The 25679-nt window shown below is 50.9% G+C and overlaps 1 protein-coding gene across 4 annotated transcripts in view; it reads left to right on the forward strand.

Moving 5' to 3' along the window:
* Window positions 1-25679, forward strand: part of LOC144782290 (protein TASOR-like) — an 865833-nt gene that overhangs the window by 372596 nt on the left and 467558 nt on the right. For all 4 annotated transcript variants that reach the window (XM_078661579.1, XM_078661582.1, XM_078661580.1 and 1 more), the window contains exon 12: window positions 7280-7969. In XM_078661579.1, the coding sequence (XP_078517705.1) occupies window positions 7280-7969 (690 nt within the window). The remainder of the gene's footprint in view (window positions 1-7279; window positions 7970-25679) is intronic.

The raw sequence follows: 25679 nt of genomic DNA on the forward strand, positions 1-25679 counted from the left end.
AGGATAAATACGGAGAAGGTCCAGCTGCCATCCCAGTTATGTCAAACAGAACGTTTTATGAAAAGACACAGTTTTATTGGTATTTCCAGTGATAAAATGTATGAAAGACCACAACTAAGGGAGTCTCCCCTAGTTATACAGGTGTCTGCATGAAAAATTGTTTAACAAGATACAGAGTGCTTATACCCAAGTCTTGATAAAGATGGATTTATATGGCTTTTTCCATCTAAATGCGCCAGCGCCATTTCTTGATTCACAATCCTCCATTGGTGCTAAAAAGCCAATTATAGAATGCTTATCTCCATGCCCATAGCGGTACAAAAGGGGGTGGTGATGGACAGAGCATCTGAACCAATCAAACACTCACACCCAGTCAAAAGATCTGGGTTTAATCCATCACCGTTCTTTAGCCCACTCTGCCACCCCAGTTCAGACATGGCTATATGCAAATCAGTCTGACCCTGTGCCTCATGGGAACAGTCCAGCCCGAACTGCCAAGCCATGCCTTCCCTGGACCGGAAACAAGCTTCCGAGGACCGGTTTTTGGCATTACAGCCGTCTTTAGCCCGGCTTGCTTGAATCCAGTGAGCATACCCTGCCACACTTATGGCGGCCAAAAGCGGTGCAAAAGGAGGTGGTGATGGATAAAGATGGATTTATACAGCTTTTTCCATCTAAATGCGTCAGCGCCATTTCTTGATACCCAATCCGCCATTGGTGCAAAAAAGCCAATTATAGAATGCTTATCTCCATGCCCATAACATGACATGATAACAGATGTGTAAATTGGTAAGACTGAGTTCTCCAGCCTAGCCCTTGCTTGTTTCACTCTTTTTATATTTTCATGCATATTGTGATAAATATTTTAATTGTATTGTGCTTTTTATGAATTTTTGTGATATCAAATGTATTGATTGGCGGGCTATTCCTGGGTTTTTATTGAATAATTCTGTAACAATACATTTTTGGGATATATTTTTCCAACATAAAATGTTATGTGTTTTCTCTATTACATATGGTTCAATCTTACAATGTGTGGATAGTGATGAATGATAGTTAGAGTGCATTAGGGTGAATGTTACTTGCAGACAGGTTCCCCCCTGTTAAGAAATTTACTCAAAGGGATCTTTCTTTTCTCACTCTGTCTTCGGAGACCTCTGGGGCGGCTCAGCACTTCTCTCCCTTTCCCAGAGCCTGAGCATCCTCTGTGCAGCTTCGTGCATTTTACAAAGCGCTGCACAGCACCTTTTGGCAGCCCGACTCCGAAGGCGCGCCTTCAGGCCCCACCGACTTGGCTGGGGTCCTGAGCCTTCGTTATTGGCAGCTCCGTCCTCGGCGGCAGAGGGCCCCCAAGGACCCAGACCTGGATCGGCACCGGTTGACTTTAAGGTACCATCCCTGGTGCCGATTCAAGTGACGAAGCCCCCGATGCCGGTTGTGCCCCCAACCGGCGTCGACCCCAGCTTCACCCTCGACTTGGACCCGGTGCTGGACCGACGTTGGTACAGACGCCGGAGGGGATTTTTCTACCGCTGTTCATCCCTGGCGTTCCCTATCGCCCTGAGTGGCAGCCAAAAGACGGTGAGGAGGACTGGGAGGGGTCTATTGACCCTCTAGCTGACCAACTTGAAGAGCCGGACTAGCAAGAGGAGTTTGGTGATGCCAGTGGTCTGGATACCAGTCCGAGCCTTGGTATGCTTTCTTCCCCTACCCTGGCTATGGAGGAGGGAGCTTCCTACACTGTGGTGTTGGGCAGAGCGGCTGAGGCTTTGGGCCCCGAGCTTCCTATGGTGGCAGTCAGGACTAACCTCCTGACAGAGGTGGTTCAACCGGCAGCGGCCTCTTTGGAGCCCATGCTGACTTTTAATGAGGCCTTCACTGACATCCTTCTGGGCACGTGGTCCAAGCCCAGCACAGGGGCTCATGTGGGCTGGATGATTGCCCGACGCCACCCCCTGGCCTCGGGCGACCCACTTTCCCTCTCCCAATCCCCGAGAGCTTGGTGGTCAAAGCTTCATCCTCTAAAAGCGCATTCCCTACTGCTCCCCCAATAGGGAATCCCTGAAGCTGGACCATCTTGGGAAGATGTTTTCTTCCGCCAGCTTTGGGCTGCGGTCGTGAACACTGCATGCCTCTTGGGCTGTTAAACCCACACGGTGTAGGATATGGTTGCACAAGTGCTGCCACAGTGCCCGGAGGAGGCCCGGGCTGTGCTCACCCACGAAGTTGCTGGGGGTCGGGCGCAGGTAAGTTCACCATCCGGTGAGGTCTGGATACTGCAGACTCTCTCGGTAGATCGGTTCCCACATCAGTGGCCCTGAGGCGCTACACCTGGTTGAGGACGTATGGCTTTTCTGGAGATGTCTAATCCACCCTTTTGGACATGTTCTTTGATGGCCGTCGCCTGTTTGGTGACAAGGCGGACTCAGCGCTTGAGCATTTCACTAGGGTTACGGCCAGGTCGTTGGACCTCGCTGCAACCTCTCTTCCTACGCAGCCTGCCTTTCGCCCCTTTCGTGGCCACAGTTACCCAACTTAAGCGAGTCGCGGACGTGGGACCCACAACACTGGTCTGGGGGCCGGCGGACGGGCCAGTTCACACATACCCCCCCTGCAGCAGCCTCCAAACCTTCCTAGTGCTACTTTTCAGAGGCCAGTGGGTGGACAGATTCACCATCACCTCTCCCACTCGCAAAAACATCACGTCGGTTTTGCAGGTGGTCCGAAGGGACTTCTCCCTCCCCTTCGAGACGACACCTCCCTCCCTGCCACCAGCACTCCATCGCATCTTGGAGGATCACTTGGCCCTTCTCTGCCAGGAAGTTACGTCTCTCTTGGACAAGGCAGCTACCGAACGGGTCCCTGTCCCAGAAGTAGGTTGTGGTTGTTACTCACACACCCAAGAAGTGCAGAGGCCTGTGTCGGAAGGAGAAGTTCAAAATGTTAACTTTGGCTCAGGTCTTGTTTGCCCTCAACCCTGGAGACTTGATGGTAGCGTTGGGCTTACAGGATGCTTATTTTCACATCTCCGTCCTGCCAGCCCACAGGCGTTACCTGCGGTTCACGGTAGGCCACAAGCATTTTCAGTTGACTGTGCTCCCTTTTGGCCTCACCAGCGCCCCTCGGGTGTTCACTAAAGTGATGGCCATAGCTCATCTGCGCAGATCAGGGGTTACAGTCTTCTCCTATCTCGACGACTGGCTGTTGAAGGAGGGCTCACCCCAGGCTGTTATTTCCCACCTCCAGACTACGGCAGACCTCCTGCATTCGCTTGGGTTAATTATCAACCTGAGGAAGTCGCACTTGATTCCCTCTCAGAAGCTCCCTTCATTGGAGCAGACCTGGATAATGCGCAGTTTCTGGCCTGTCCTTCCGAGCAGCGAGTCTGAGATATTCTGGTTATGATACCGATGTTTCAGCCTCTATCCCAGATTTCGGTGAGAATGCCCAGGAGGTTGCTGGGCCTCATGGTCTCCTGCATCCTGCTGGTGCATCATGTCAGATGACATATGCGGGCTCTGCAGTGGGACCTTAAGCTCCAGTGGGCACAGCATCAGGGGAATCTTTCTAATGTCATCCAGATCTCGGAGGGGTCAACAGCAGATCCCTCTCCCTTCCCCAACCAGAGCTAACGGTGGTGACAGATGCGTCACTCCTGGAATGAGACTGCCACATGGGAGAGGCGGAGATCAGAGGTCGCTGGCCTCCGGCGGAGTCCCAGCTCCACATCAACCTTCTGGAGCTTTGGACGATCCGTCTCGCACTGAAGGCATTCCTTTCTTCTGTGAAAGGAAGAGCAGTGCAGGTGTTCACGGACAACACCACCGCCATGTGGGACTGCAACAAACACAGCGGGGTTGGGTCGTGGACCCTATGTCAAGAGGCTCTTTGTATATCCCTGGTGGTTCAACACCTGGCAGGTTCTTTCAGCAGTGGACAAAGCCTTGGTTAGATATATTCGCCACTGAAGAGAACTCTGAATGTCAGCAGTTCTGCGTGTTGGAATTTCCAAAGCACCACTAGCTCGGCGGCTCCTTTCATCGCGAGTGGGATTACGGCCTCCTGTACGCCTTCCCGCCTGTACCACTTCTACCCAGAGTGCTGAAGAAGATCAAGCATGACCGGGCCCAAGTCATTCTTGTGGCTCCAGACTGGGCACGAAGAGTCTGGTACCCTGGGCTCTTGAGCATGGCCATCGATACTCCAATCAGACTGACTTGCGTGGAGATCGAGTGGTGAGAGTTGACACTTTTGACCTTCCTCCCAAAGTCTGTAATGTCATCTTGGCAGCCAGGAGACCCTCCAATAAACCGCCTGGACCCAAAATGTGCGCTGACCACACTAAAGCCTCACCAAACCTTGACCACACTAAAGAATTCCGGGTGGACAATCAACTCTTCGTGGGTTATGTGGGTGCCAAGAAAGGTCAGGCCGTGCAGAAGCATACCATCTCTCGATGGTTTGTCCTATGCATCAAGATCTGTTATTCTTTGGCTAGAAAGGAACCTCCGGTAGGACTGCGCGCCCACTCTACTAGGGTGACAGCAGCCACTACTGCTTTGGGACGTGGAGTTCAGCTGGTTGACATCTGCCAGGCAGCCACGTGGGCATTCCTGCACACTTAACTAAAAATTACTATCTGGACAGCCAAGCCCGGAAAGACGTCTTTTTTGGCTATTCTGTTCTCCAGGACTTTCTGGTTTGAACTTAGTTTGCAGACCCACCACCGAGGTTGGTATTGCTTGGGTATCTATTCTAAGGTAAGGAATCGTTAACTACAGTCCCTTTCAGATAAACAATTTACTTACCTTCGGTAACGATGTATCTGTAAGAGACATATGTAGTTATAGATTCCTTACTGCCCCACCCATCCTCCCCATTCTGCGAACTGACTACTAGGGATAGGGGTTCCCTTCCAGGACCCTAGTTTTGTGCACCAGTGGTTAGTGTCTCGCATGGTTCTGCACTTCTAGTGTAGAAAGTCGTATCCGAACTAACGTCCGCGCTCAGGTGCGGTGTCTAAGTAGACAGCGCAACATCATCCTGGCGACCACGACACTGACGACGGACGCGGAGTCGACCGACATCACCTACTGGCGCGCAGGGGTACTGCTATGAAAAAATGTCTCCGGATCCAGTCTGACACCTGGGAGCAATTCTAACGTAAGGAATCTATAACTACATATGTCTCTTTCAGATACATTGTTACCAAAGGTAAGTATATTGTTTATTAGATCTATTGTGGTCTCAGTTATGCCCGACTTAATGGGTGGAACAACTTTCAAGAAGCCACCAGAGGAGCAGACTCTAAGGGTAGATTTAAATTAGCAATACTCCCAACTGTCATTTGAGGTGGTCCACTTGAATTAGGGCCATGAACAGTGGGGCCTCCAAGCGGAAGCACAGTTCGAGGGCCTGCGCTCCGGTCATCAAGATGCCTCTGAGACTCTAAACCCACACTACCCCTGGTTGCACCCACATTTATGGGTGAACCCAAGACACTTCTAGGATCGAGGGCCCTCCTGAACAGGTTGACTGACCCCCTGACCTGCCTGTGGGGTGTCGCTGTGCCCTGTGGACTTGCGGCCCTCACGTGGGGGGGGCGGGGGAGGAGGACTGCGGTTGCAGGTTCAGCTGTATGAATGATCCCCGTACCCCCAGCCACCACCACTGCCTCAGTGTTCTTAGAAAAGGTGCTACATTGGGGCTTAGTGAGTTGAGTGAGCACTGCTTCTATCCCTGCAAGCCGTGATATAATGGGGGCCAAGAATGATTTTAGAACAACTTAATTTAGAAATGTATCCACAACATGACACACATCCGGCTGGCCCAGCGTTATCAGACCAATAGCCTTCTTGGGAGGCTGAACAGCTGTTTTCCTCCACCACTCTTCTTTTTTTCTGAGGGTTCAGACAGAAGTGTAGGATCAACCTGGTTAATGTCAACCCTGACCGACAGTAGGCCTTGTTATCGATGGTGGGCCCACTGTATCTTCCAATGACAGGGTCAACACCGGCTGGGGACTCTTGAGTGTGATTAATAATTTCCATCAAAGGTCTCCTCTCTGTGAGGGCAATTTCTTTTGATAAGACATTTGCCGCCCTAGCTAAAAAGGAGATTAATGTGGTTGATGTATACCCTCCAGGCATGCCCGCATTGAGCTTCCTCTTGCCCAATCTTGGGGTCAACCAGATATTTAAGGTAACTGCGGCCAGTTATCTCAGCAGCCTCACTAGTCTAACCATGACTTTACAGGTAGCTTGCAGAGCCGGATAGATACATTTGCACTCTACATTATATGTCTTAAGAAGTTAGCTTGGCCAAACAAAATTAGGCAAAGGGAAGTATAGATTATGAAGTCAAACAGGGTTAAAATAAAAAGCGGTACCTTGTAAGAGCTATGTCCATTTCTGTCTCAGTTCAGAGGACCAAAAGCGGTGGGCCAGCCTCGGTCGGCCACAGACCGACCCGCTCTTCGCCAGGGAGAGTCCCAGCAAACTAAGTAGATGCACGTAGGCGGCAGCGGCGGCCGTAATGGGGTCTAGGGCCTGTTCTCTGCCCCCTCCTTTCCTCTGGAAGTCGGTGTCACAGGAGTCCTGACAGAAAGGGGGCCACAAAACGCCAAACCAGCTCCCAGGCAAAGTCACCAGGCACTGCCACGGACAGTTGTGAATCCCTGCCAACAGCACCTAGCAGGTTTTCCTGCGTTGCAGAGCCCGGCGCAGGCAGGAGGAGGACGGGCCGTGCTAGGCGCACTCTGACACCCGCCGCTCAGGCCCGCACAGAAGACGAAGCGCCGGCTCACGGGCGGCACACTACCCTTCCTCAAACGCCCCAGGTCTTCCTCCGGACACCGGCTTGGAGCACCTCGCCCAGGGCCATCGGAGCTTGGTTGGCCTCTTAAGTTCACCAAAGATTCAGGCGTACTTGAGAGCAGCTCTCCCACGAGCTGGGCAACAGCTCCTGCCACAACCGGAGATGCGCAATTTGTCAACTTCAAGAGGATAAAGGCCTGCGTTGCTTCTGTGTGGATTTGCGCAACTAGACCTTGACTCACTGAGCCATTTCACTGACTAAATTGGATGAAAGAAGGGGGAAAATAATTAGGATGTTGACATTCCAGTGAGTCATATCTTTCTAGTATCTTTACATTGTCAAACAAATTTATATGTCGCATCTTTATTACCATGTTTGCTTCATTCATTGTGACTATTGTTATTTATGGCTGTATATGTGTGAGAAATGATTAATAAAAAGTAATTTTTCCCTTTTTTATTAGCACACAAATGTACAGCCATTCAGGAAAACCAAGAGAACATGCCAGAAATTATTAACTTTATCCCCTCTCTTCACTTTGGAATACTTCAGTCTCGTAAAGACACCACAGGAGACTTCAATGTTGTTGTAGAAAAGCATGCACGCGAATACCTCAAGCGTCGTGCGACCATGGGTGTAAAATTTCGAGAGTTTGTTCTGTACCCATATGAATCCCGTTTAGATGATAAAAAACAGCTATATTCTACTCCAAAAAACAAACAGAATATACATAATTCCTTACAGAGCTACATTTTTGGTCCTAATGCCTACGCAGTGGAAGTTCAAAAAGCCAAAGAATTTATTAAAGAAAATCATAAACTTCAACAGTTTAGTCCAGTTTCTGATTATGAAGTCTTGGAAGAGGAAGCTGAAAACTCAATCACTGACAAAAATAATGGTGCTAGCTATGATATTCCAACAATCACTGATGGTACACCTGTGGTACAACGAAAATCGTTCCAGAATGCAGACTATGACCCAGTTAAGGTGAAAGACCTGATTAACTTAATTCAGAGTAGGAAGCAAGTTGATGAGGAACCAGAGACTTTCAGCAGTACAAACAATATTGGACTGAAAAGAAAATTGGAAAGTGACTCCGAAAATTTACGGAAACATCTAAGAAGTGAATATACAGAAGGTGGTCATTACGAAGGTAAGGAGTATTTTGTTAATAAAATTACCCGATTAAGTATTTTGTTTTTAATATATAACGTCTTAATACTTTTGACATTTTTTGTTTATGATAATGCCTTCAATAGAAAGCTCTGATGAGGCACATTTAAGGAACCCGCCCTAATGCAATCCTTGCTCTGGGCCATATCTTTTCTAATTTCTCACTTATCATGGGTGTGAACAATGAACACTAGCCTTGATAAAGGCCACGTTTTGTTATATGAAGTAATTTTTTTCTCATTCTCTGTCGCCTTTTGCTTTCTTTGACAGTTGTGTGCATTTTTTATGTATATAGAAATGTAAATAGTGCAAACTTTACATTACCAATGGGTGTAAAGCAGAAAAAAATATTTATTAGCAAGCTAAAATACAAGCACATCTGTATTACTAAAGGTAACTCTTCGTAGGACAGGTGCTTGGATACCATTTACTTTATTTAAGGATGTACAAATGCCCTTAATAATAATAATAATAACTTAGCTGGGGAGCTATGGAATGCTGTATATTATGGGGGTGTTGGGAAACAATGCCATATCATGTGCACTGGAAAGGATTTATATCTATTAATTACTAATTTGTGGTACATTACACATTTAGAATTGAATTTCACTTGTTTACATTACTGCCTGATTAAGCAATCTGTTCATAATCACACAACTGCTGTGAAATTGATTTCCAGGTCCCAAATAAGCAGCTTTGCCAGTGGACCACATCTCCGGCCTAAAGTACTATTGTTTCTGATGGATCCTTCAAAAGCCAAATTCCTCACCTTGTGACTACCCCCAGTCATCAGTAGGTGGTGTTGTGCAGCTCCATGTCAACTCCATCTCGTTCCATAAGTGATGCCAGGGCCCCATATAATCACCACCCCTGCATGCTTAGTTCCAATATTTCTGCACTTTCCTACGCAGATGAGGCCAAGCTCCTCTTTGCTCGTCAGTTTCCGAGTTATTTTCTTCAGAAATGATTTGTCCAGTAAGCCAGCGAAATGCTGCCATCTTAAACCACAGGCTTTAAATCTTGCATGATTATCACAAACAAATGTGTTTGAAGGATCCTCACGAGCGCTGCCCCTGGAATCTAGGGTCGATCCCAACTTCAAGTAAATCGGAGAGTGTGCCCTGAAGAACCTGAACCGACCCGTAGCATGAAGCTAAGTTGTATGTCACTGAACATCATTGTAAAACATGAAAAGGCAACTCCCACTTGAATTCAAGGACTCTGACCCGTTTCCCATTCTTGCGGCCGGTACAGTGACAGATCCTTGTACTTATGGTAAGTATAAATTGAAGAAGAAACACAAGATTTCCAAGTGGGCATCATTCTACTTAGAAGTTGTGAGGACGTCAGAGTGCCCAAGGGCCTTGCTCCCGGTCCCATGCTGAGTAAACAATTTTGCAGGTAATTAAGACGCACCCTTAGTTTTAGGGTTTTTAGGTGATGCTGCAACAAATTGGGGGGGTTTAAAGGTGCTTCAAAGCTTCTGAACCTTACACGTTCCCTCTAGTGCGCCTTCAGGAAGTAGGGATCCACAGAGACCTCGCCCTCAGCACCATATATTCCTGAAGCAGGTCCAGCTCTAACCCTGAATTAGATTCCACGCCCAGACTCATGATTCCCGGCGGCCCTCCCTATGTGGTCTCCGGCATCAACATTGCTGAAGCCAGAAGAGTATGCCTACTCCATAGATCTGAAAGAGACAATTAGTTATAGATTCCTTACCTTAGAATTACCCTCCGGTGTCAGGCAGGATACAGGTAATTTTTTCATCAGCAGTACCCCTGCGCGTCGAAAGGTGGCGTCGGTCGACTCCGCGTTTGTCATCGGCGTCGTGGTCACCGGAATGACGTTGCAGTATCTACTTAGACACCGCTCTCGCACGCTGACGTCAGTACTTTCTTTTATCGCACCAGTCAGCGTAGATCTGGAGAGAGCGATACCTCCAGTCATTTTTTTGACTGACTTTTTTGCAACTTTTGTTGACTCCGTTTTTTGATTCCTGGTGCATGCAGGGATGTCCAGTCGTCCTCGGCCCAGCTTCAGGGCTTCCGACACCTGTCGCAAGCTGATATCGGTTACAGACCCGCACCGCGTGTGCCTTTGGTGCCTGGGGCGCGACAATGATCCCAAGTCGGGGTCTAACTGCCGGATCATGAATCCGAAGTCTTTGCGGGAGCTGTCCCAAAAGCTTCTCGAGGCCCGGCACTCGGCTCCGCGCCATTCGAGGTCCCTTTCGCATCGGAGATCGAGGGACCGGTCGCGGAATCACCACCACTCGTCATTGAAGTCTTCGCACTACTCGGGTAAGTCGAAGCACAAGAAGAAGTCGAAGAAGCATTGTCACTCTTCGACTTCTCCCCTTCCGTCAGCTGACGTGACGAGGGATGCGGACCGTCCCGCGACTCCGTGTGCGGAGCCTGAAGGGTCGACTCAAGAGTTTCTCTCCCTTTCTAGGAGCCGGAGCAACACCTGCCCAGCTTTGGAGTTTCTACGAAGCGATGCATGCCATCTTTGGCAGCCCGACTCCGCTGGCGCGCCTTCGGGCCCCGCGGACTCATCTGGGGGCCCGGTGCCTTTGACGCAAGTAGCTCTGGCCCGGCACCGCAGGGTCCCCTTGGATCCAAGCCTGGATCCGGATCGGCACCGGTAGTCCTTGTAACACCTTCCCTGGTGCGGATTCCACCAGCACCACGTCCGCACCCGTGGTGTTGATACCTCCCCAGACCTTGGCATGCTGTCTCCTCCTACCGTGGCTATGGAGGAGGGTGCTTCTTACACAGTGGTGTTGCATAGGGCGGCTGAGGCCCTAAACCGAGAGCTACCTACGGTGGCAGTCAGGACGAATCTTCAACCTCCAGCGGCCTCTTCGGAGCAACTGCTGCCTTTTAGTGAAGCCCTTTACCGACATTTTTTTGGGCACCTGGTCCAGGCCCAACACAGGGGCACCTGTGGATAGGATGATTGCTGGACACCACCACCCGGCTCCAGGTGACCTCTTTCCTTTCAAAACACCCCACCCCTGAGAGCTTTGTAGTCCAAGCCTCTACATCCAAGGGCACATTCCCTAACGCACCACCTGATAGGGAATCCAAAAAGCTGGACCATCTTGGGAAGATAGTTTCTTCCTGCAGCTTGGGGCTGCGGTCGGTAAACACTGCATGTCTGTTGGGCTGTTACACCCACTCTGTGTGGGAGTTGGTAGCGCAGGTGCTGCCACAGTGCCCGGAGGAGGCCCGGGCTGTACTCTCCCGCACAATTGCCGAGGGGAGACATGCAGCTAAGTTTGCCATTAGATGTGGACTGTGTAGGAAGGTAGATCCCTGACTATGGTTGCCCCCAACTTTTTGCCTGGTGTTTTGCTGGTTTTTTGACTTAGTTAACCTGGGACCCTGCTATTCAGGGCCCCAGGCCTACTGCTCTCTCTGTAAAATGGATTCCATGTACCTTAGGTACATATCTAATTGGATACTGAGTCACCTTATCAGTCCCTGTACAGTGTACCTTAGGTACCCAGGGCATAGGTGTACCCAGGACCTACCAGGGGCTGCAGCATGTATTATGCCACCCCTGGCTGGCCATCCAAATCTGACACAACTGGCTGCACGACAGCTGGGGCAAGGTGGTGTAATCACCCTTTGCTTTAGATATAGTATACCTATATCTAACCCTAAATGGGCACACAGATCTCCTATCAGTCACTCCTATGGCAGGCCTTGACAATCCTGAAGGCAGAGTGCTTGGAATCGTGTGAGATAGTGCTCTGGCATGAGCTGAGCCTGTCTGCGGCTTTCGGGACCCATCCCTTAGCCGTTTCCATGATATCGCATACCATATACTCTTAAGTGCATTATAATCCTCGCGGTTATATGCCAACTCTGGTATCGCTTTATCAAAACATGTCGAGTAAGGTGTCATGCGAATTGGAATACTAACCCCTCGCCAATTCTGGCGACGGGGTTAGCATTCCACCCTTCTAGAGGGACACGACATGTATGTAACCTGTAACCCTGGTTAAAGTCAGACATAGCCTCAGCTCCACAAGATGGATGCTGCCACCGAGACACAAGTCTGCCCTCCTGCTGCTGGGAGTCCTCCCAGCACAGGAGGCAAGGACAAAGGGTTTCCTGCCAGGGGCGGTGCCAGCACCGTCCCAGACAGGATTTTGTGTATTCTAGGTAGGCAGGGCTTTAGAGGATGGTGACTGCAAGTGGCACCCCGGTGATCACTGTGCATAGGCCGGCTTGAACCAGTTCCAGGGGCACTCCAGCCCCTGATCTGGGGAAAGCCCGCCAAAGGAGAGGGGTGTAACCACCCCCTCCTAGTCCCACCCATAGGGCAGGACTTAGTCGCGTGCCAGCCCCTTTTTGCAGGATAAAGGTAGGAACTGGCCCCCTTCCAAATTAGATCAATCTTTGAATCCTGAACCAACCTTCTACACGAAGAACTCAAGACTCTTCTCAAGATTTCTCCCTTGTGACTAAGGAGTAGTCACCCTGCAGCAGCAGGCACCAACCAAGCATTGCGGTTTGTTGCCAGTCTCTCCTCCGGATCAAGACTGCTCCAGCACGACGAGAACCGGCTTCCCTGGCACCTCTGACCTCAACCTACATCATCAGCCCAGCTGTGATCCGTGGGTGCGACGAGACCTCGAGGGACCGGCCATCTTCAGAACTGCCCGACGCTTGTCCAGCACGACCACCGAGTGACCCTCGACTGAGTGCTTTGGGGTAAGAGAAGCCCCGACCTTGAGCAGCTCCAGCACCGAAGTTCAGCTCCCCTGCATCCACGAGATCTGCGTGGGGCCCTTCTGCTTTTTGCTGCTCACCGCGTTGTCCAGGTCACTTGCCCGTTGGCTAGTGACCCTCTGACGACGAACTCTAACGACAAACACCGCTGGTCTGGTTGCTCCAGACTGGCCCTTGCTTCCCTCCTTCAGAGAAGTACCCTGGACCCTCCTGGTCCACTCAAGACGCCATTTTAGGTCCACCGCGTGGGCCTTGCATTTGCCAAGACTTGTTGCCCAATCCTGGGTCCAGCGACGTCGACAGCAAGTACCTTCGTGGGACAGCTCGCACCTCCATCCTGGTCGCCGACAACGCCTCCTGGTCCGAGAGACTGCAGAGCCCAGCAGAGCCCACTCACCTGGCTGAGGTGACTTCGTCCGGTGCCATCCTGGTGCCCACCTAAATCACTGGCTAGTGATTCAGAACTTGGTCCCCTCTGTTTACAGGTTTCTTCTTCCCTGATCCAGGCTTGGATCACCACGAACTCCTTCACTGGCCGCCTGCCAGCAACTTCTTTCTTCAGGCTCCTGGATCTTCAACGAGGGTTTCCGACGCAACTTGAACCCTATGCAGCCGCAGCCCCTGGGCTAGGTAAACTGAGTACTCCGGTGCTCCAGCATAGTCCAACACCCTAAGTGTTCGGATCCACCCTTGTTTTCGACCCACCTAGTCGGGTTCGCCCGAGAACAGTAACTTTGCAAAGGGCTAGTATCCATAGACTTGTTCCCGCATTACGCGTGAGAGTTCCCACTCTGCACACAGCGTCCCTAGGCCTCCTGCTTCTAATCTAAGGGTTCAGCATTGTAGGCCTAGCGTTTCTACAGTCTAGAAAAGTATTACTTACCTGCTAGTAACTTCGCATTCCACTTCTTGTGTATATGGTTTTTCGTGCCCCTCGGGCATTTGTGTAAATTGTGCGACTTAAAGTATTTTCGTAAGAGTTTTGTTGTGTGCTTAGCTCCCTGACTCATAAAGAGTTCAGGGTAGTCTTGTTATAAATAAATATCTGTTTATTTTCATAACAACTTGTGTGGTGTCCTTTCACTTGGTGTTCAAGGGGTAATGTGATGGTAAAACAGCTGGCTTAACACGCCCTCTAGAGTCTTAGCCTTAGACTGCTCGTATCCATGCTACTAGGATAGCTGGTCTATTAGGTTGACTTACAACCAATCATCAATAAGGGTTGTTTGGACTGATACAGAGTGCTCACTAGAATAGTGAACATTATATATCAGGCCAACTTCTCACAGACTGGACACCACGACTCACTAGGCAGGACGATCTCAAAGTCGGTAGCCCTTCGACGCTACGCCTGGCTGAGGTAGACTTTTTTCCGGGGATATCCAGGCTACCTTGCTGGACATGCTTTTGATGGCCATCGCCTGTTCAGCGACAAAGCAGACAATGCGCTAAAGCGCTTCAAGGACTCCCGGGCTACGGCCAGGTCCTTGGGCCTCTCCACCACCTGCCCTGCGCAGTCAACTTTTCACCCCTTTCGTGGTTATGGGCCGGCGCAAGCTGTCCAGCCCCTTTTCAGCGGGGGACGTGGGATCCACAGTCATGGGTCTGGGGGCCAGTGAGCGGGCAAGTCCACCAGCACCCTCTCTGCATCAGCCTCCAAACCCTCCTTGCCCGACATTTGAGGGCCACCAATCGCCAGTGAGAGGCAGGATTCCCCATCACCTCCCCCACTGGCGCACCTTGACGTCGGACAGGTGGGTTTTGCAGATAGTCCAGAGTGGCTAATCCCTCCCCTTCGCATGTTGGAGGATCATCTGGCCCGTCTCCAACATGAAGTTACGACTCTCTTGGCCTAGGGAGCCATCAAGTGAGTTCCTGCCCCAGAAGTAAGTCAGGGTTGCCATTCCCACAATTTTTTGGTGCCCAAGAAGGACAAAGGCCTGCGTCCTATCTCGGATCTGAGGAATGTCAACCGCTTCCTCCGGAAGGAGAAGTTCAAAATGTTGACAGTGTCTCAGGTCCTGTCTGCACTTGACCCTGGAGACTGGATGGTAGCATTGGATTTGTGGGACGCTTACTTTCATATCCCCATCCTGTCGGCCCACTGGCTTACCTTTGGTTCACGTTAGGCCACAAGCACTTTCAGTTTACTGTTCCCCCCCTTTGGCCTTACCAGCACCCCTCGGGTGTTCACAAAAGTGATGGCGGTGGTTGCAGCTCATCTGCGCAGATCAGAGGTTCCAGTCTTCCCCTATCTCAACGACTGGCTGTTGAAGGCTGGCTCGCCCCAGGTAGTAGTCTCCCACTTCCAGACTGTGGTGGACCTCCTGCACTCACTGGGGTTCTCTATAAACGTGCCAAAGTCACACCTGATTCCCTCTCTGAAGCTCCTTTTCATCTGAGTGGTTCAGGACACAACACAGTTTCGGGCTTATCTGGTATATTCCATGCTATATTCCAATTTTTCAGCCTCTATCCCGGGTTTCGTCCGAATGACCCTGAGGCTGCTGGGCTTATGGCCTCCTGCATCCTGCTAGTAGATCATGCCAGGTGGCATATGCAGGCTCTGCAATGGTACCTGAAGTTCCAGTGGGCACAGAATCAGGGGGATCTGTCCAATTGCATTCAGATCTCGGAGGGCACTGCATGATATTTGCAGTGGTGGCTAACGAACCAGGATTGGGTCAACACAGATCCCTCTTCCTTGCCCAACCATAGTTCACAGTGGTGACAGATGCATCACTGTGAAGGGTGGGGCGGCCATATGGGAGAGGCGTAGATCAGAGGCCTCCGTTCTCTGGCGGAGTCTGGGCTCCTCCTCAACCTTCTGGCGCTCCGGGCTATCCTTCTTGCACTAAAAGCATTCCTTCCCTCTGTCCGGGGAAGAGTAGTGCAGGTTTTCACGGACAACACCACCAACATGTGGTAGTGCAACAAACAGGGCGGGTGGGGTTGTGGACCCTATGGCAGGAGGTTCTCAGTCTCTGGACATGGTTGGAACATCAGGGCATATCCCTGGTGGTTAAACACCTGGCAGGTTCTCTAAACACCTGGGTGGACGAACTCAGCCGTAGGTGCATGAAGAAGGTGCAAGGTCTCTTTCAGCATTGGAGAGAGCCTTGGTTAGATCTATTCACCACCGAAAAGAACGCACAATGTCAGCATTATGCACGTTTCAAAAGCGGCACACGTCCTCTATACGCCTTTCCGCCTACACCACTTTGGGTCCCCAATCTGCTGCTTGTGATCAGCAAATGGTGCCGTGAGTAGGCGCCTAGAGCAAGCCCGCGTGAATCCGAGGTCTGGAGGGACGCGGAGGAGAAGCAGAACCGCCACAAACGTGTGCGGCGTTGGCCGTGTATCTTTAGATACTCGGGCTGGCTTTAGGTGCCTACTCACGTCACCATTTGCTGATCCACACGTAAGGATCGGGGAACCGACCCTGCTCTTCGGCTCCTCCTGGACTACGACACTCATCCTGCCAATTCATTCATGGTCCTGACGTCAGAATTGCAGTAGTTCGGGGCTCCGACACTGCATACCCAGCCATTTATGAGTCCCAACTACAGACGACTAATCTCTTCCAGCAGCACTTCCGCTGCAAATTTAACCAGGATCTATTCAGCCCTCTGAATCCTGGTTATCTCGCAGGAGCCCACCTTCCTTCGAGTAGGAGGATCCCTCATCACGCTAGACACTTGCAGCGTCTTCACAAGTTGGATTTTTTCATACATGCTTGCCTATCTCTTCAGCACTTGTTAGTTTAGGCAATCCGGTCCTGATGATGATCCTGAATGAATAGGACCGAAACGCCGTCGATCCCTCCCTCAGCTCAACTTACGGCGCGTTTTCTCACTTTGGTTCTTCCAAAATAAAACTTTGTACAGTCATTGTATATAATCATTTGTACTAAACCATTGAAAATGTTATACAGCTTTTTACCACTCTGTCACTTTGCGCCACCGTAATGTTCTTCACTAGTCACTTGCGCCGTCATTCTCTTGTCACAAGCACTACGTGCACTTTGCCTCCTTGATTGCCGCCACAACTCATGCTCATAGTGCTGTTTGAAACTGTTATGGATAAAGTGTTATTTCTTAAATACATGATGCCATGAGCACCTTCAAACAAACTATCAGGAGTCTCTTTCTTTTCGTTGCAAGGTCGTGTACATGCTTGTGTAATTGTCTTCCTTATTGAATCCAGTTGAGACATTGCTGTTTGTTATCACTTACCCGGTTCTCAACCTGGTCTACGGGTTATACTGCTGTTGTTGTTTACTAACTATATAATGGCAGCACCAAACCTGGTCATGTTTGGTATCAACATGTTGGAATCTTACCCCAACACAGATTACAGTGTTGGAAGTGTGATCCCTTGTACTGGGGGGTCCCTTCTGCGACCACTCTGTACTCCTGGTAACAGCCTTTCATGGTCTACCTACAAGGTAGTGCTGCTATCGACCACAGACCTGGTTCGGTCCTCTTGCTGCTGAGCCAAGCTCAAGCACAAGAAGGTAGACATCCTTCCAGAAAGGACGTAGTGTATTGGTCTGGGGTGGGGCGCTTGCCAGCGCCACCAGACTGCTTTGAAGGGCACAGATGGTGCCCTCCTTGCATACTTCAATTGGAACCAGTTCAGGAACCCCTGGTTCCCACTCTGGCGATAAACTGGATAAAGGTCACGGGAGTATCCTCCCCTATGTCCAGCCCCTCCTCTGGGATGGACCCCCAAGTGGTTCCAACCCTTTCCTTAGGGGATTTAAGGGCTCCCCTTTGGGTGAGTCCTCAGATTTGTCGTGGGACCAGACTCCATCCTGAAACTATGTCACTCTTCATCCGTCTGGACAATTGGACTTCGTTGGACTTTGACAGGAACCAAGACTGCACCAAAGAAGACTCCTGCTGCTCCTGGTCTCGCTGTTCTTCTAGTCTTCTGCATCATCTGTGTCTGTGCTTCATCCAGGTTCTCCAAAAGACCTGTGGGCATCAAGGACATCTGAAGATATCTCCCTTTGAGTGAAGGAGTGACATCCCTGCATCTCGGATTCTCTTCCATACTCTCAATTTTTGAGAATTAGAAGGAACTGCTCCTGTAAAGAGGATTATTTCAGAGAGGCAACCACTCTATCCTCTAAATTAAAAGACCGTGGATATCCAAAAAGAATTGTTCGAAACGCATAGAAAAGGGCTTGGTATTGCCCCAGGGATGCCCTCCTTACCCCCAAACCCAAAAAAGAGCTAAAACGAATAGCATGTGTTACAACATTTTGTCCTGTGTCCAACAAACTGCGGAAAATGATTATACATCATAAATGCAGGTATCCTCAACATTGAGAGACCTTTATATGCCTTTAGAAGAAGCAAGAATTTAAAGGACCATTTGGTCAGAGCAGCCTTACCAACCCCAGCTCCCTCCACCACTCTTGAATCTGCTTGGGGTCTGTCCCCCATTCTTGGACACGCTAAATGTGGGGGGTGCAATGTGTGTGTTTTCACAATGGAAGGTAAAAGTTTCACCTTCAATAGCATAACAGTACAAAGTCGTGCTTTTTCTAATTGTAACACATGCAATGCAATTTACTTGATACAATGTCCCTGCAAAAAAGTATACATCGGCCAAACGACTCAAAAAATAAAAACACGGATCTGTCAACACAGGAGTCGCATCAGATGTAAGACACAGAATGCCCTGTTGGTAGATCACTTCATGGAGGCCAATCATGATGAGGACGACATTCGTTGGACAATTCTGAAAGTCGTGAAACTACCACAAAGAGGGGGCAACTTGGCACAGCTACTCAATCGCGAAGAACTCAAGTCAATAATTATTTTTGACTCTATAAGAAATGGACTTAATAGAATTGAGGACTGGACAACCTTATTATGAGCTAACCAACCATGAGTTCTACTTTCTCCCTGTTTACTCTGAGCCCCTATGTAAAAAATGGAATCCGGTTACCTGTAAACTGTATGTTCGAGGCATGTGGGCTGCTGAATTCATATCTATAGCATAGATCGCCGCCTAGTGTTGGGTCCGGATGATTGCACATTGTTGTCCTGGAAGAGTCTTCGAAGTATCAAGAGATAGGTGGCTCCTCCCCTGGACTACAGTGCGCATGGGCATCGACTCCATCCTCAGATTGTTTTTTTCAGCCATTGGGTTCGGATGTACTTTCGTTATCTCCAGTTCGGAATCAACATTAACTTTTCGAGGCCAAAAGGCCTTTTTCGAACAGTCGGTATTGTTTGCGTTCGGTGCCCAGTTCTGTTCCGACTCGCTTCCCGAGTTGGACATCCAGGGAGTCGCGTGACTCTTCGGTGATCGAGGCCCAGTCGACGCAGCAAGACTTTCAACGGCGCAACATGGAACGGAGCCCGTTCAAGAAGTGTCCCGTGTGCGGATCGAAGTACCCACACATCGACGTCCACCCGGTGTGCAACAAGTGCCTGTCGCCGGACCACGATGAAGCCAACTGTATGGCTTGTTCAAGGTTTCGTTCGAAGAAGACGATTCGGCTTCGGCGCGTGGCGCGCATGGAGGCCCGGCAGTCGGCCCCGGCACCGGTGGACCTCTTCGACAGCGGAGAAGCGGACGAACACGAAGTTCAGATCCAGATTTCACCTCCAGCTGAAGAAATCGACTACGACTATCAAGTGGATGTCGAAGGCCTAGACGTAGAAGAAGTGGATGTCGAAGGCCTAGACGTAGAAGAAGTCGTCGACGAGGTAGGAGACGACAATGAGGCCTATGGGGCCATGAAAGATAGCTCAGAGGAAGAGCTATGCCCCGTTCGAACAATTACGAAGGCTCAGGTCGAGGGATCGCCACACGGCCTTACCCAAGACCTTCTACTAGAATCCACGGCCCCGCCTTCAGGCCCGGCTACGGACACTTCGGCGGAGCCGCCATTGTCGAAACCGAAAGTGAAACCTTCGGTATCGACACAACAGAAAGTAGTTGTAACGCCATCGAAACCGAAGACGTCTGCTCCACTGTCGACACCCTCGTCTTCCGAGGTGTCGGGCCAGCCCAGGCCGAAGAAAGCTGTCGACCCGGTGAAGTCGGGCAACAACGTCGAGCAGAGGACCAAGAAGGGCGTCGAGCCAGAGTCAAGCAAGGGCGTCGAGCCGAAGTCCAAGAAGGGCGTCGAGCCGAAGTCCAAGAAGGGCGTCGAGCCGGAGTCTGACAAAGGCGTCGAGCCGAAGTCCAAGAAGGGCATCGAGCCGAAGACCAGCAAGGGCGTCGAGCCGAAGTCTAAGGCCCCGAAGACGGTTACCCAGGCCGCCGAGCCGAAACAGTCGCCGTCGCCGTCTATCGCGGAAGGGGGCATAGCACGCCTATGAAGGATGCTCCTAAGCCTCGGCCGGAACAGCCCAAGTCATCGACGCTCGAGTCTTCACACGTTGGTGGACCGAGATCGTCTGTCGTGTCGACAAAGCCGTCCGCTTCCTTTACGAAGCAAGTCTCGGACTCACTAAAACGTATCAGGGACAAAGCTGCTGCGGAAGACCCCAAGACCCCTTCCGCCCCGAAGCAATCCGTCCCGACGTCAAAGTCATCGACGCCGATCCTCTTCACGTTGCCGCCGAAGGTGGCACCAAAGGCTTTCGCACCACGGTCGGTGCCCGAAGCGAACTTGCAGGGTTCTGCGGGGTCGAAGCCTACTCACCCGACTGGGGGCTTGAAGCATCGACCACCATTGGTAGAGGAGCAGTCGGAGCGTTTCATCGATGCCGACACAGGTAAGCTTACGCTTTACAAAAGGAAGATTACGGCGACAAAGCCTTTTGAGTCATACACAATTCCTCTAAAGCGCAAAAAGCCTGCTTCGGATTCACCGGTCTTGGTCGAGCCACTGGCTCCTCGGCCTCCAAGACTTGCCACACCCTCGCCCACTTATTCGGAAGCGGAGGATGCTGGGGATGAGGACGAGGAATACAACTTTCCTGCCAACACAGATCCTGATGTACAACAGGACTCATGGGTAGAGACAGGAGACCAAGGGGATCAGCAGCCCGCCCTTGACCCTCAGGTCTACAACGTCAAGACCTCTCCCACTGAGGAGTCTGCGGCATTCAATGCCTTAATTGAGAGGGCGGCAAAGAACCACGACGTTGAGCTGCACGCTGACCCTGTTGAGGTGGACTTCCTCTTTGACACTTTTTCCACTGCTGAAAAGACTGTGAAAACTCTCCCGATGTTGAAGGGGGTCCTGAAACATGCTGCGGACATTTTTAACGAACCCACGCGGTCAAGGGTAGTCAACCCTAGAATTGAAAAGAAATACAGACCGGCACCTGGCGATCCGACTTACATCAAGGGCCAGTTGCCATTGGACTCTCTGGTCGTTTCCAATGCCCGCAAGAGGGCGAATTCGCAGACCACTGGTGACGCTCCTCCCCCGGACAAAGAATCCAAAGTGCTGGAGGCATCAGGAAAGAGAGTAGCAGCTCAGGCGGCCAATATCTGGCGTATTTCTAACACACAGGCACTCTTGGCTAGATACGACAGGGCACACTACGACACACTAGAGACCCTGTTGCAACATCTACCAGACCAATATAAAGAGGCAGCGGAGATGCTTATCCAGGAAGGGAAGCTCATCTCCAACGCTTCCATTAAGTGTGCACTTGACGTTGCGGACACTGCTGCCAGGGCAATAAACACCAGTGTGATGCTGAGACGTCAGGTATGGCTAAGAATCTCCGGGTTTAAGCCGGAGATACAAACTACCATCCTCAACCAGCCGGTAAACCCTGACAGATTATTTGGTCCTGAGGTGGATACCACCCTGGAAAAAATAAAAAAGGATACCGAGACTGCTAAGTCCATGGGAGCTCTTCAGTCCCAACAGTTTAGAGGGAACACTTTTCGTCGCTCAGGCAACAAGAGATGTTTCCAGAGGCCAGATGTCCCATCAAACACAATTCAATAAAGGTGGGGCGCAATCCTCTTACACCAAGCAAAGTAGAGGAGGTTACCGGGGCAACAGCGCCAAGGGCAGAGGCAGGGGCAACAATAACTCCCGTTCCTCCGCCTCCAACAAACAGTGACGCCCTGTCACTGCCCCCCGACCATTCCACACCTGTCGGGGGGGAGACTCCAGCAGTTCCTGCCAGTCTGGAAATCCATCACCACAGACAGGTGGGTCAGGAAACTTATCCAGTTCGGTTATTGTTTGGAGCTCACATCCACTCCACCCAACATACCACCAAAACACCGTCCTATGTCCACAGAGCATTTGCACTTATTGCAGCAGGAGGTTCTTGTCATGCTGTAAAAAGGCGCAATGGAGCTCGTGCCAGTGGAGGAAGAAGGCACGGGAGTGTACTCCCTGTACTTCTTAATCCCAAAGAAGGACGGATCCCTCAGACCTATTCTGGACCTCAGGCCCCTAAATCAGTACATTCTCTCAGAACACTTCCACATGCTAACGCTGCAGCAAGTTCTTCCATTGCTCAATCAGGGAGACTTCCTCGCAACCTTGGACCTCAAGGATGCTTACTTCCACATTCCACTCCATCCCTCCCACAAGAAATACCTCACGTTCACCATTCAAAATCGGCATTATCAATTCAAGGTCCTTCCTTTCGGAGTGACCACAGCCTCCAGAGTGTTCACCAAATGTCTGGCGACAGTGGCTGCGCACCTCAGGAGACAGAACGTACATGTCTACCCTTATCTGGACGACTGGCTGGTTCAGGCAAAGTCAGCCCAGCAGTGCGCCGCCGACATGTCCCACACCATTCACCTTCTTCACGGTCTGGGCTTCTCACTGAACTATCCGAAATCGCACCTTCAGCCGGCCCATGTGCGGCAGTATCTGGGCGCGACGATAGATACTCTGGCGGCCACGGCTCAGCCAAATTCAGTGCGGATAGACAACATCCAGTCACTAATCCAAAAGTTCAGACCGCAACACTCACTTCCAGCGAGAGTGTTCATGCAGTTGATAGGCATGATGGCCTCCTGCATCTTCATAGTCCCGCACGCGAGGTTACATATGCGTCTGCTCCAAGAATGCTTGGCGCATCAGTGGACTCTGGCTCAGGGACAGTTGAACAACCTAGTGTTGGTGACCGGTCGGGCATACAACTCTCTGCATTGGTGGACTCCACACAACCTTTGCAAGGGCCGACCGTTCCAGGAGCCTGTGCCACAGATTATCCTGACGACGGACGCATCTCTCCAGGGATGGGGAGCTCATGTACTCCACTACACTGTGCAAGGACTATGGACAACGCAGCAAAGGAAGATGCACATCAACTACCTAGAACTGATGGCAATCTTCCTGGCGCTGAAGGCATTCAAAGTACATCTGTGCCACAAGGTCGTGTTGATCCGGACGGACAACATGACGGCCATGTACTACATCCAGAAGCAGGGAGGTACACACTCTCCACAGTTGTCTCATCTGGCTCAGAGCATGTGGAAGTGGGCCATTCATAGGAACATTTTCCTCATGGCGGAACACCTCCCGGGCAAGGACAATCAGATGGCGGACTTGCTCAGCAGGTACAGCCACCAAATGCACGAGTGGGAGATACATCCATCAGTACTCCGCCCGTACTTCCGGCAGTGGGGTCATCCAGAGATAGACCTGTTCGCCCCCCTAGAAAACGCCAAATGCCAAAGCTTTGCCGCCAGGTTCCCTCACCAACAGTCGCAGGGCAATGCGATGTGGATGAACTGGTCAGGCAGATTTGCGTACGCTTTTCCCCCAGCACCTCTCATACCGCTGGTGGCAAGAAAGCTAAAGCAACACTCGATGACACTCATCCTGGTTGCTCCAACGTGGGCACGCCAGCCATGGTACACCACGTTTCTAGAACTCTCCGTGGTACCGCATCAACGGCTGCACCTCACACCCAGGCTTTTGACGCAGAACCATGGCGACATTCAGCATCCAGATCCGCAACAGCTCAATCTGGCGATCTGGCTCCTGAGGTCTTAGAGTTTGGCTACCTTGACTTGCCTCCAGAATGCATGGATATCATTCGGGAGGCGAGAAAGCCCACCACTAGAGCCTGCTATGCAGCAAAATGGAAGCGGTTTGTCGTTTACTGTACTGAACACAACATCAACCCGCTTGATGCATCCATTCCCAACATCATATGTTATTTGTTGCATCTTTACAAATACAATCTTGCATATGCTTGCATTCGGATACACTTATCCGCCATAGCGGCTTATCTCCAAAACAGGCAGCATCTCTCCGTTTTCAGAGTGCCTGCCATTAAAGCCTTCCTAGAAGGACTGAAGCGGGTCATCCCTCCCAGGACCCCGCCGGCTCCTGTATGGAACCTCAATGTGGTCCTCACCAGGTTGATGGGCCCACCTTTTGAGCCTCTACATTCATGTGAGATTCAGTTCTTGACGTGGAAAGTGGCTTTTCTCATTGCCATTACGTCTCTCCGACGTGTTTGTGAGCTACAGGCGCTCGCTGTACAAGAGCCATTCATTCAAATTCACTCCAACAGGGTGGTGCTGCGCACTAACCCTAAATTTCTTCCTAAAGTGGTTTCGCAGTTCCATGTCAATCAGACCATTGAACTGCCCGCGTTCTTTCAAAACCCGGAGACGGTATTGTATTGTATTGTGTATTGTGGTATACTTATATAGCGCACCTATCACCACCAAGGGCATCCTGGCGCTTTTGACTCATGGACCAAGCAAAGCAACGGCTCAACCCAACCTAGGGAAAAGGTAAGTTTTCCAAGCCTTTCTAAAGGCTGACAGTTCCTCAAGACTTTTCAGGGATAGGGGCAGGGAGTTCCAAAGTTTGGCCGCCGCTACTCTGAACGAGCGACCGCCCATCCTCACTCTCTGGAAGCGCGGGACTACAAGTAACCTGGACGACGAGGAACGCAGGGCGCGAGATGGAACGTACCAGGCAAACATACGCCGCAGAGGGAATGGGCCCAGGCTATGGATAGCCCAGAACACAATACACGCTGCCTTGTAGCGTACGCGTAGGTGGACCGGAAGCCAATGGAGTTCCTGCAACGCTGCCGTGGAAGAGCTATAGTAGGGACGGGAAAGGGCAAGTTTGGCAGCCATATTTTGCACCCTTTGAAGCTTGCCCATGAGTGTTAACGGGGCCTCCAGAAGCAGTGCGTTGCAATAGTCAAGTCGACTTAAGATGGTACTACGCACTACTTCTGGTCTGGCTTGCTCAGGGAGAAGGGGCAAAACCTTGCGGTGGCCGAAAGAATGCTCCACACTCTTGATGTCAAACGTGCTCTGATGTACTACATCGATAGGACCAAGGACTTTAGGAAGACACAACAACTCTTTGTTGCCTTTTCTGCCCAGCGCAAAGGCAGCCCCATTTCCAAAGCAGGTATAGCCAGGTGGATCGTTAAGTGCATTCAGATTTGCTATCACAAGGCTAAGCGCACTTTAACGGTCCCTCCCAGAGTACACTCCACCCGCAAGTTGGGGGCCTCTATGGCTTTCCTTGGTAATATCCCTTTGGAAGATATCTGTAGAGCAGCCACATGGTCTACACCACACACATTTACTAAACATTACTGTGTAGATGTGCACTCCAAGCAGCAGGCAGCTGTAGGGCAGGCTGTTCTTAAACCACTTTTTCAGACTTCTGCAGCTGGCACAGGCGGCCGCCGTTAATGGAGGAACTGCTATGTATTCTATGCTATAGATATGAATTCAGCAGCCCACATGCCTCGAACTGAATATGCTACTTACCAGTATGCATCTGTTCTTGGCATGTAGGGCTGCTGACATTCATATCGCCCGCCCTCCTCCCCGGCGCCTGTAGCGGCTGCAGACTTTTTACACTTACTCTTAGCATGGTCATCGCTTACACTCTTACACTCCATCTTTGCCACAATGGCTAAAAACAATCTGAGGATGGAGTCGATGCCCATGCGCACTGTAGTCCAGGGGAGGAGCCACCTATCTCGTGATACTTCGAAG

This window comes from Lissotriton helveticus, chromosome 9 (genome assembly GCF_964261635.1).
Source record: "Lissotriton helveticus chromosome 9, aLisHel1.1, whole genome shotgun sequence".
NCBI lineage: Eukaryota > Metazoa > Chordata > Amphibia > Caudata > Salamandridae > Lissotriton > Lissotriton helveticus.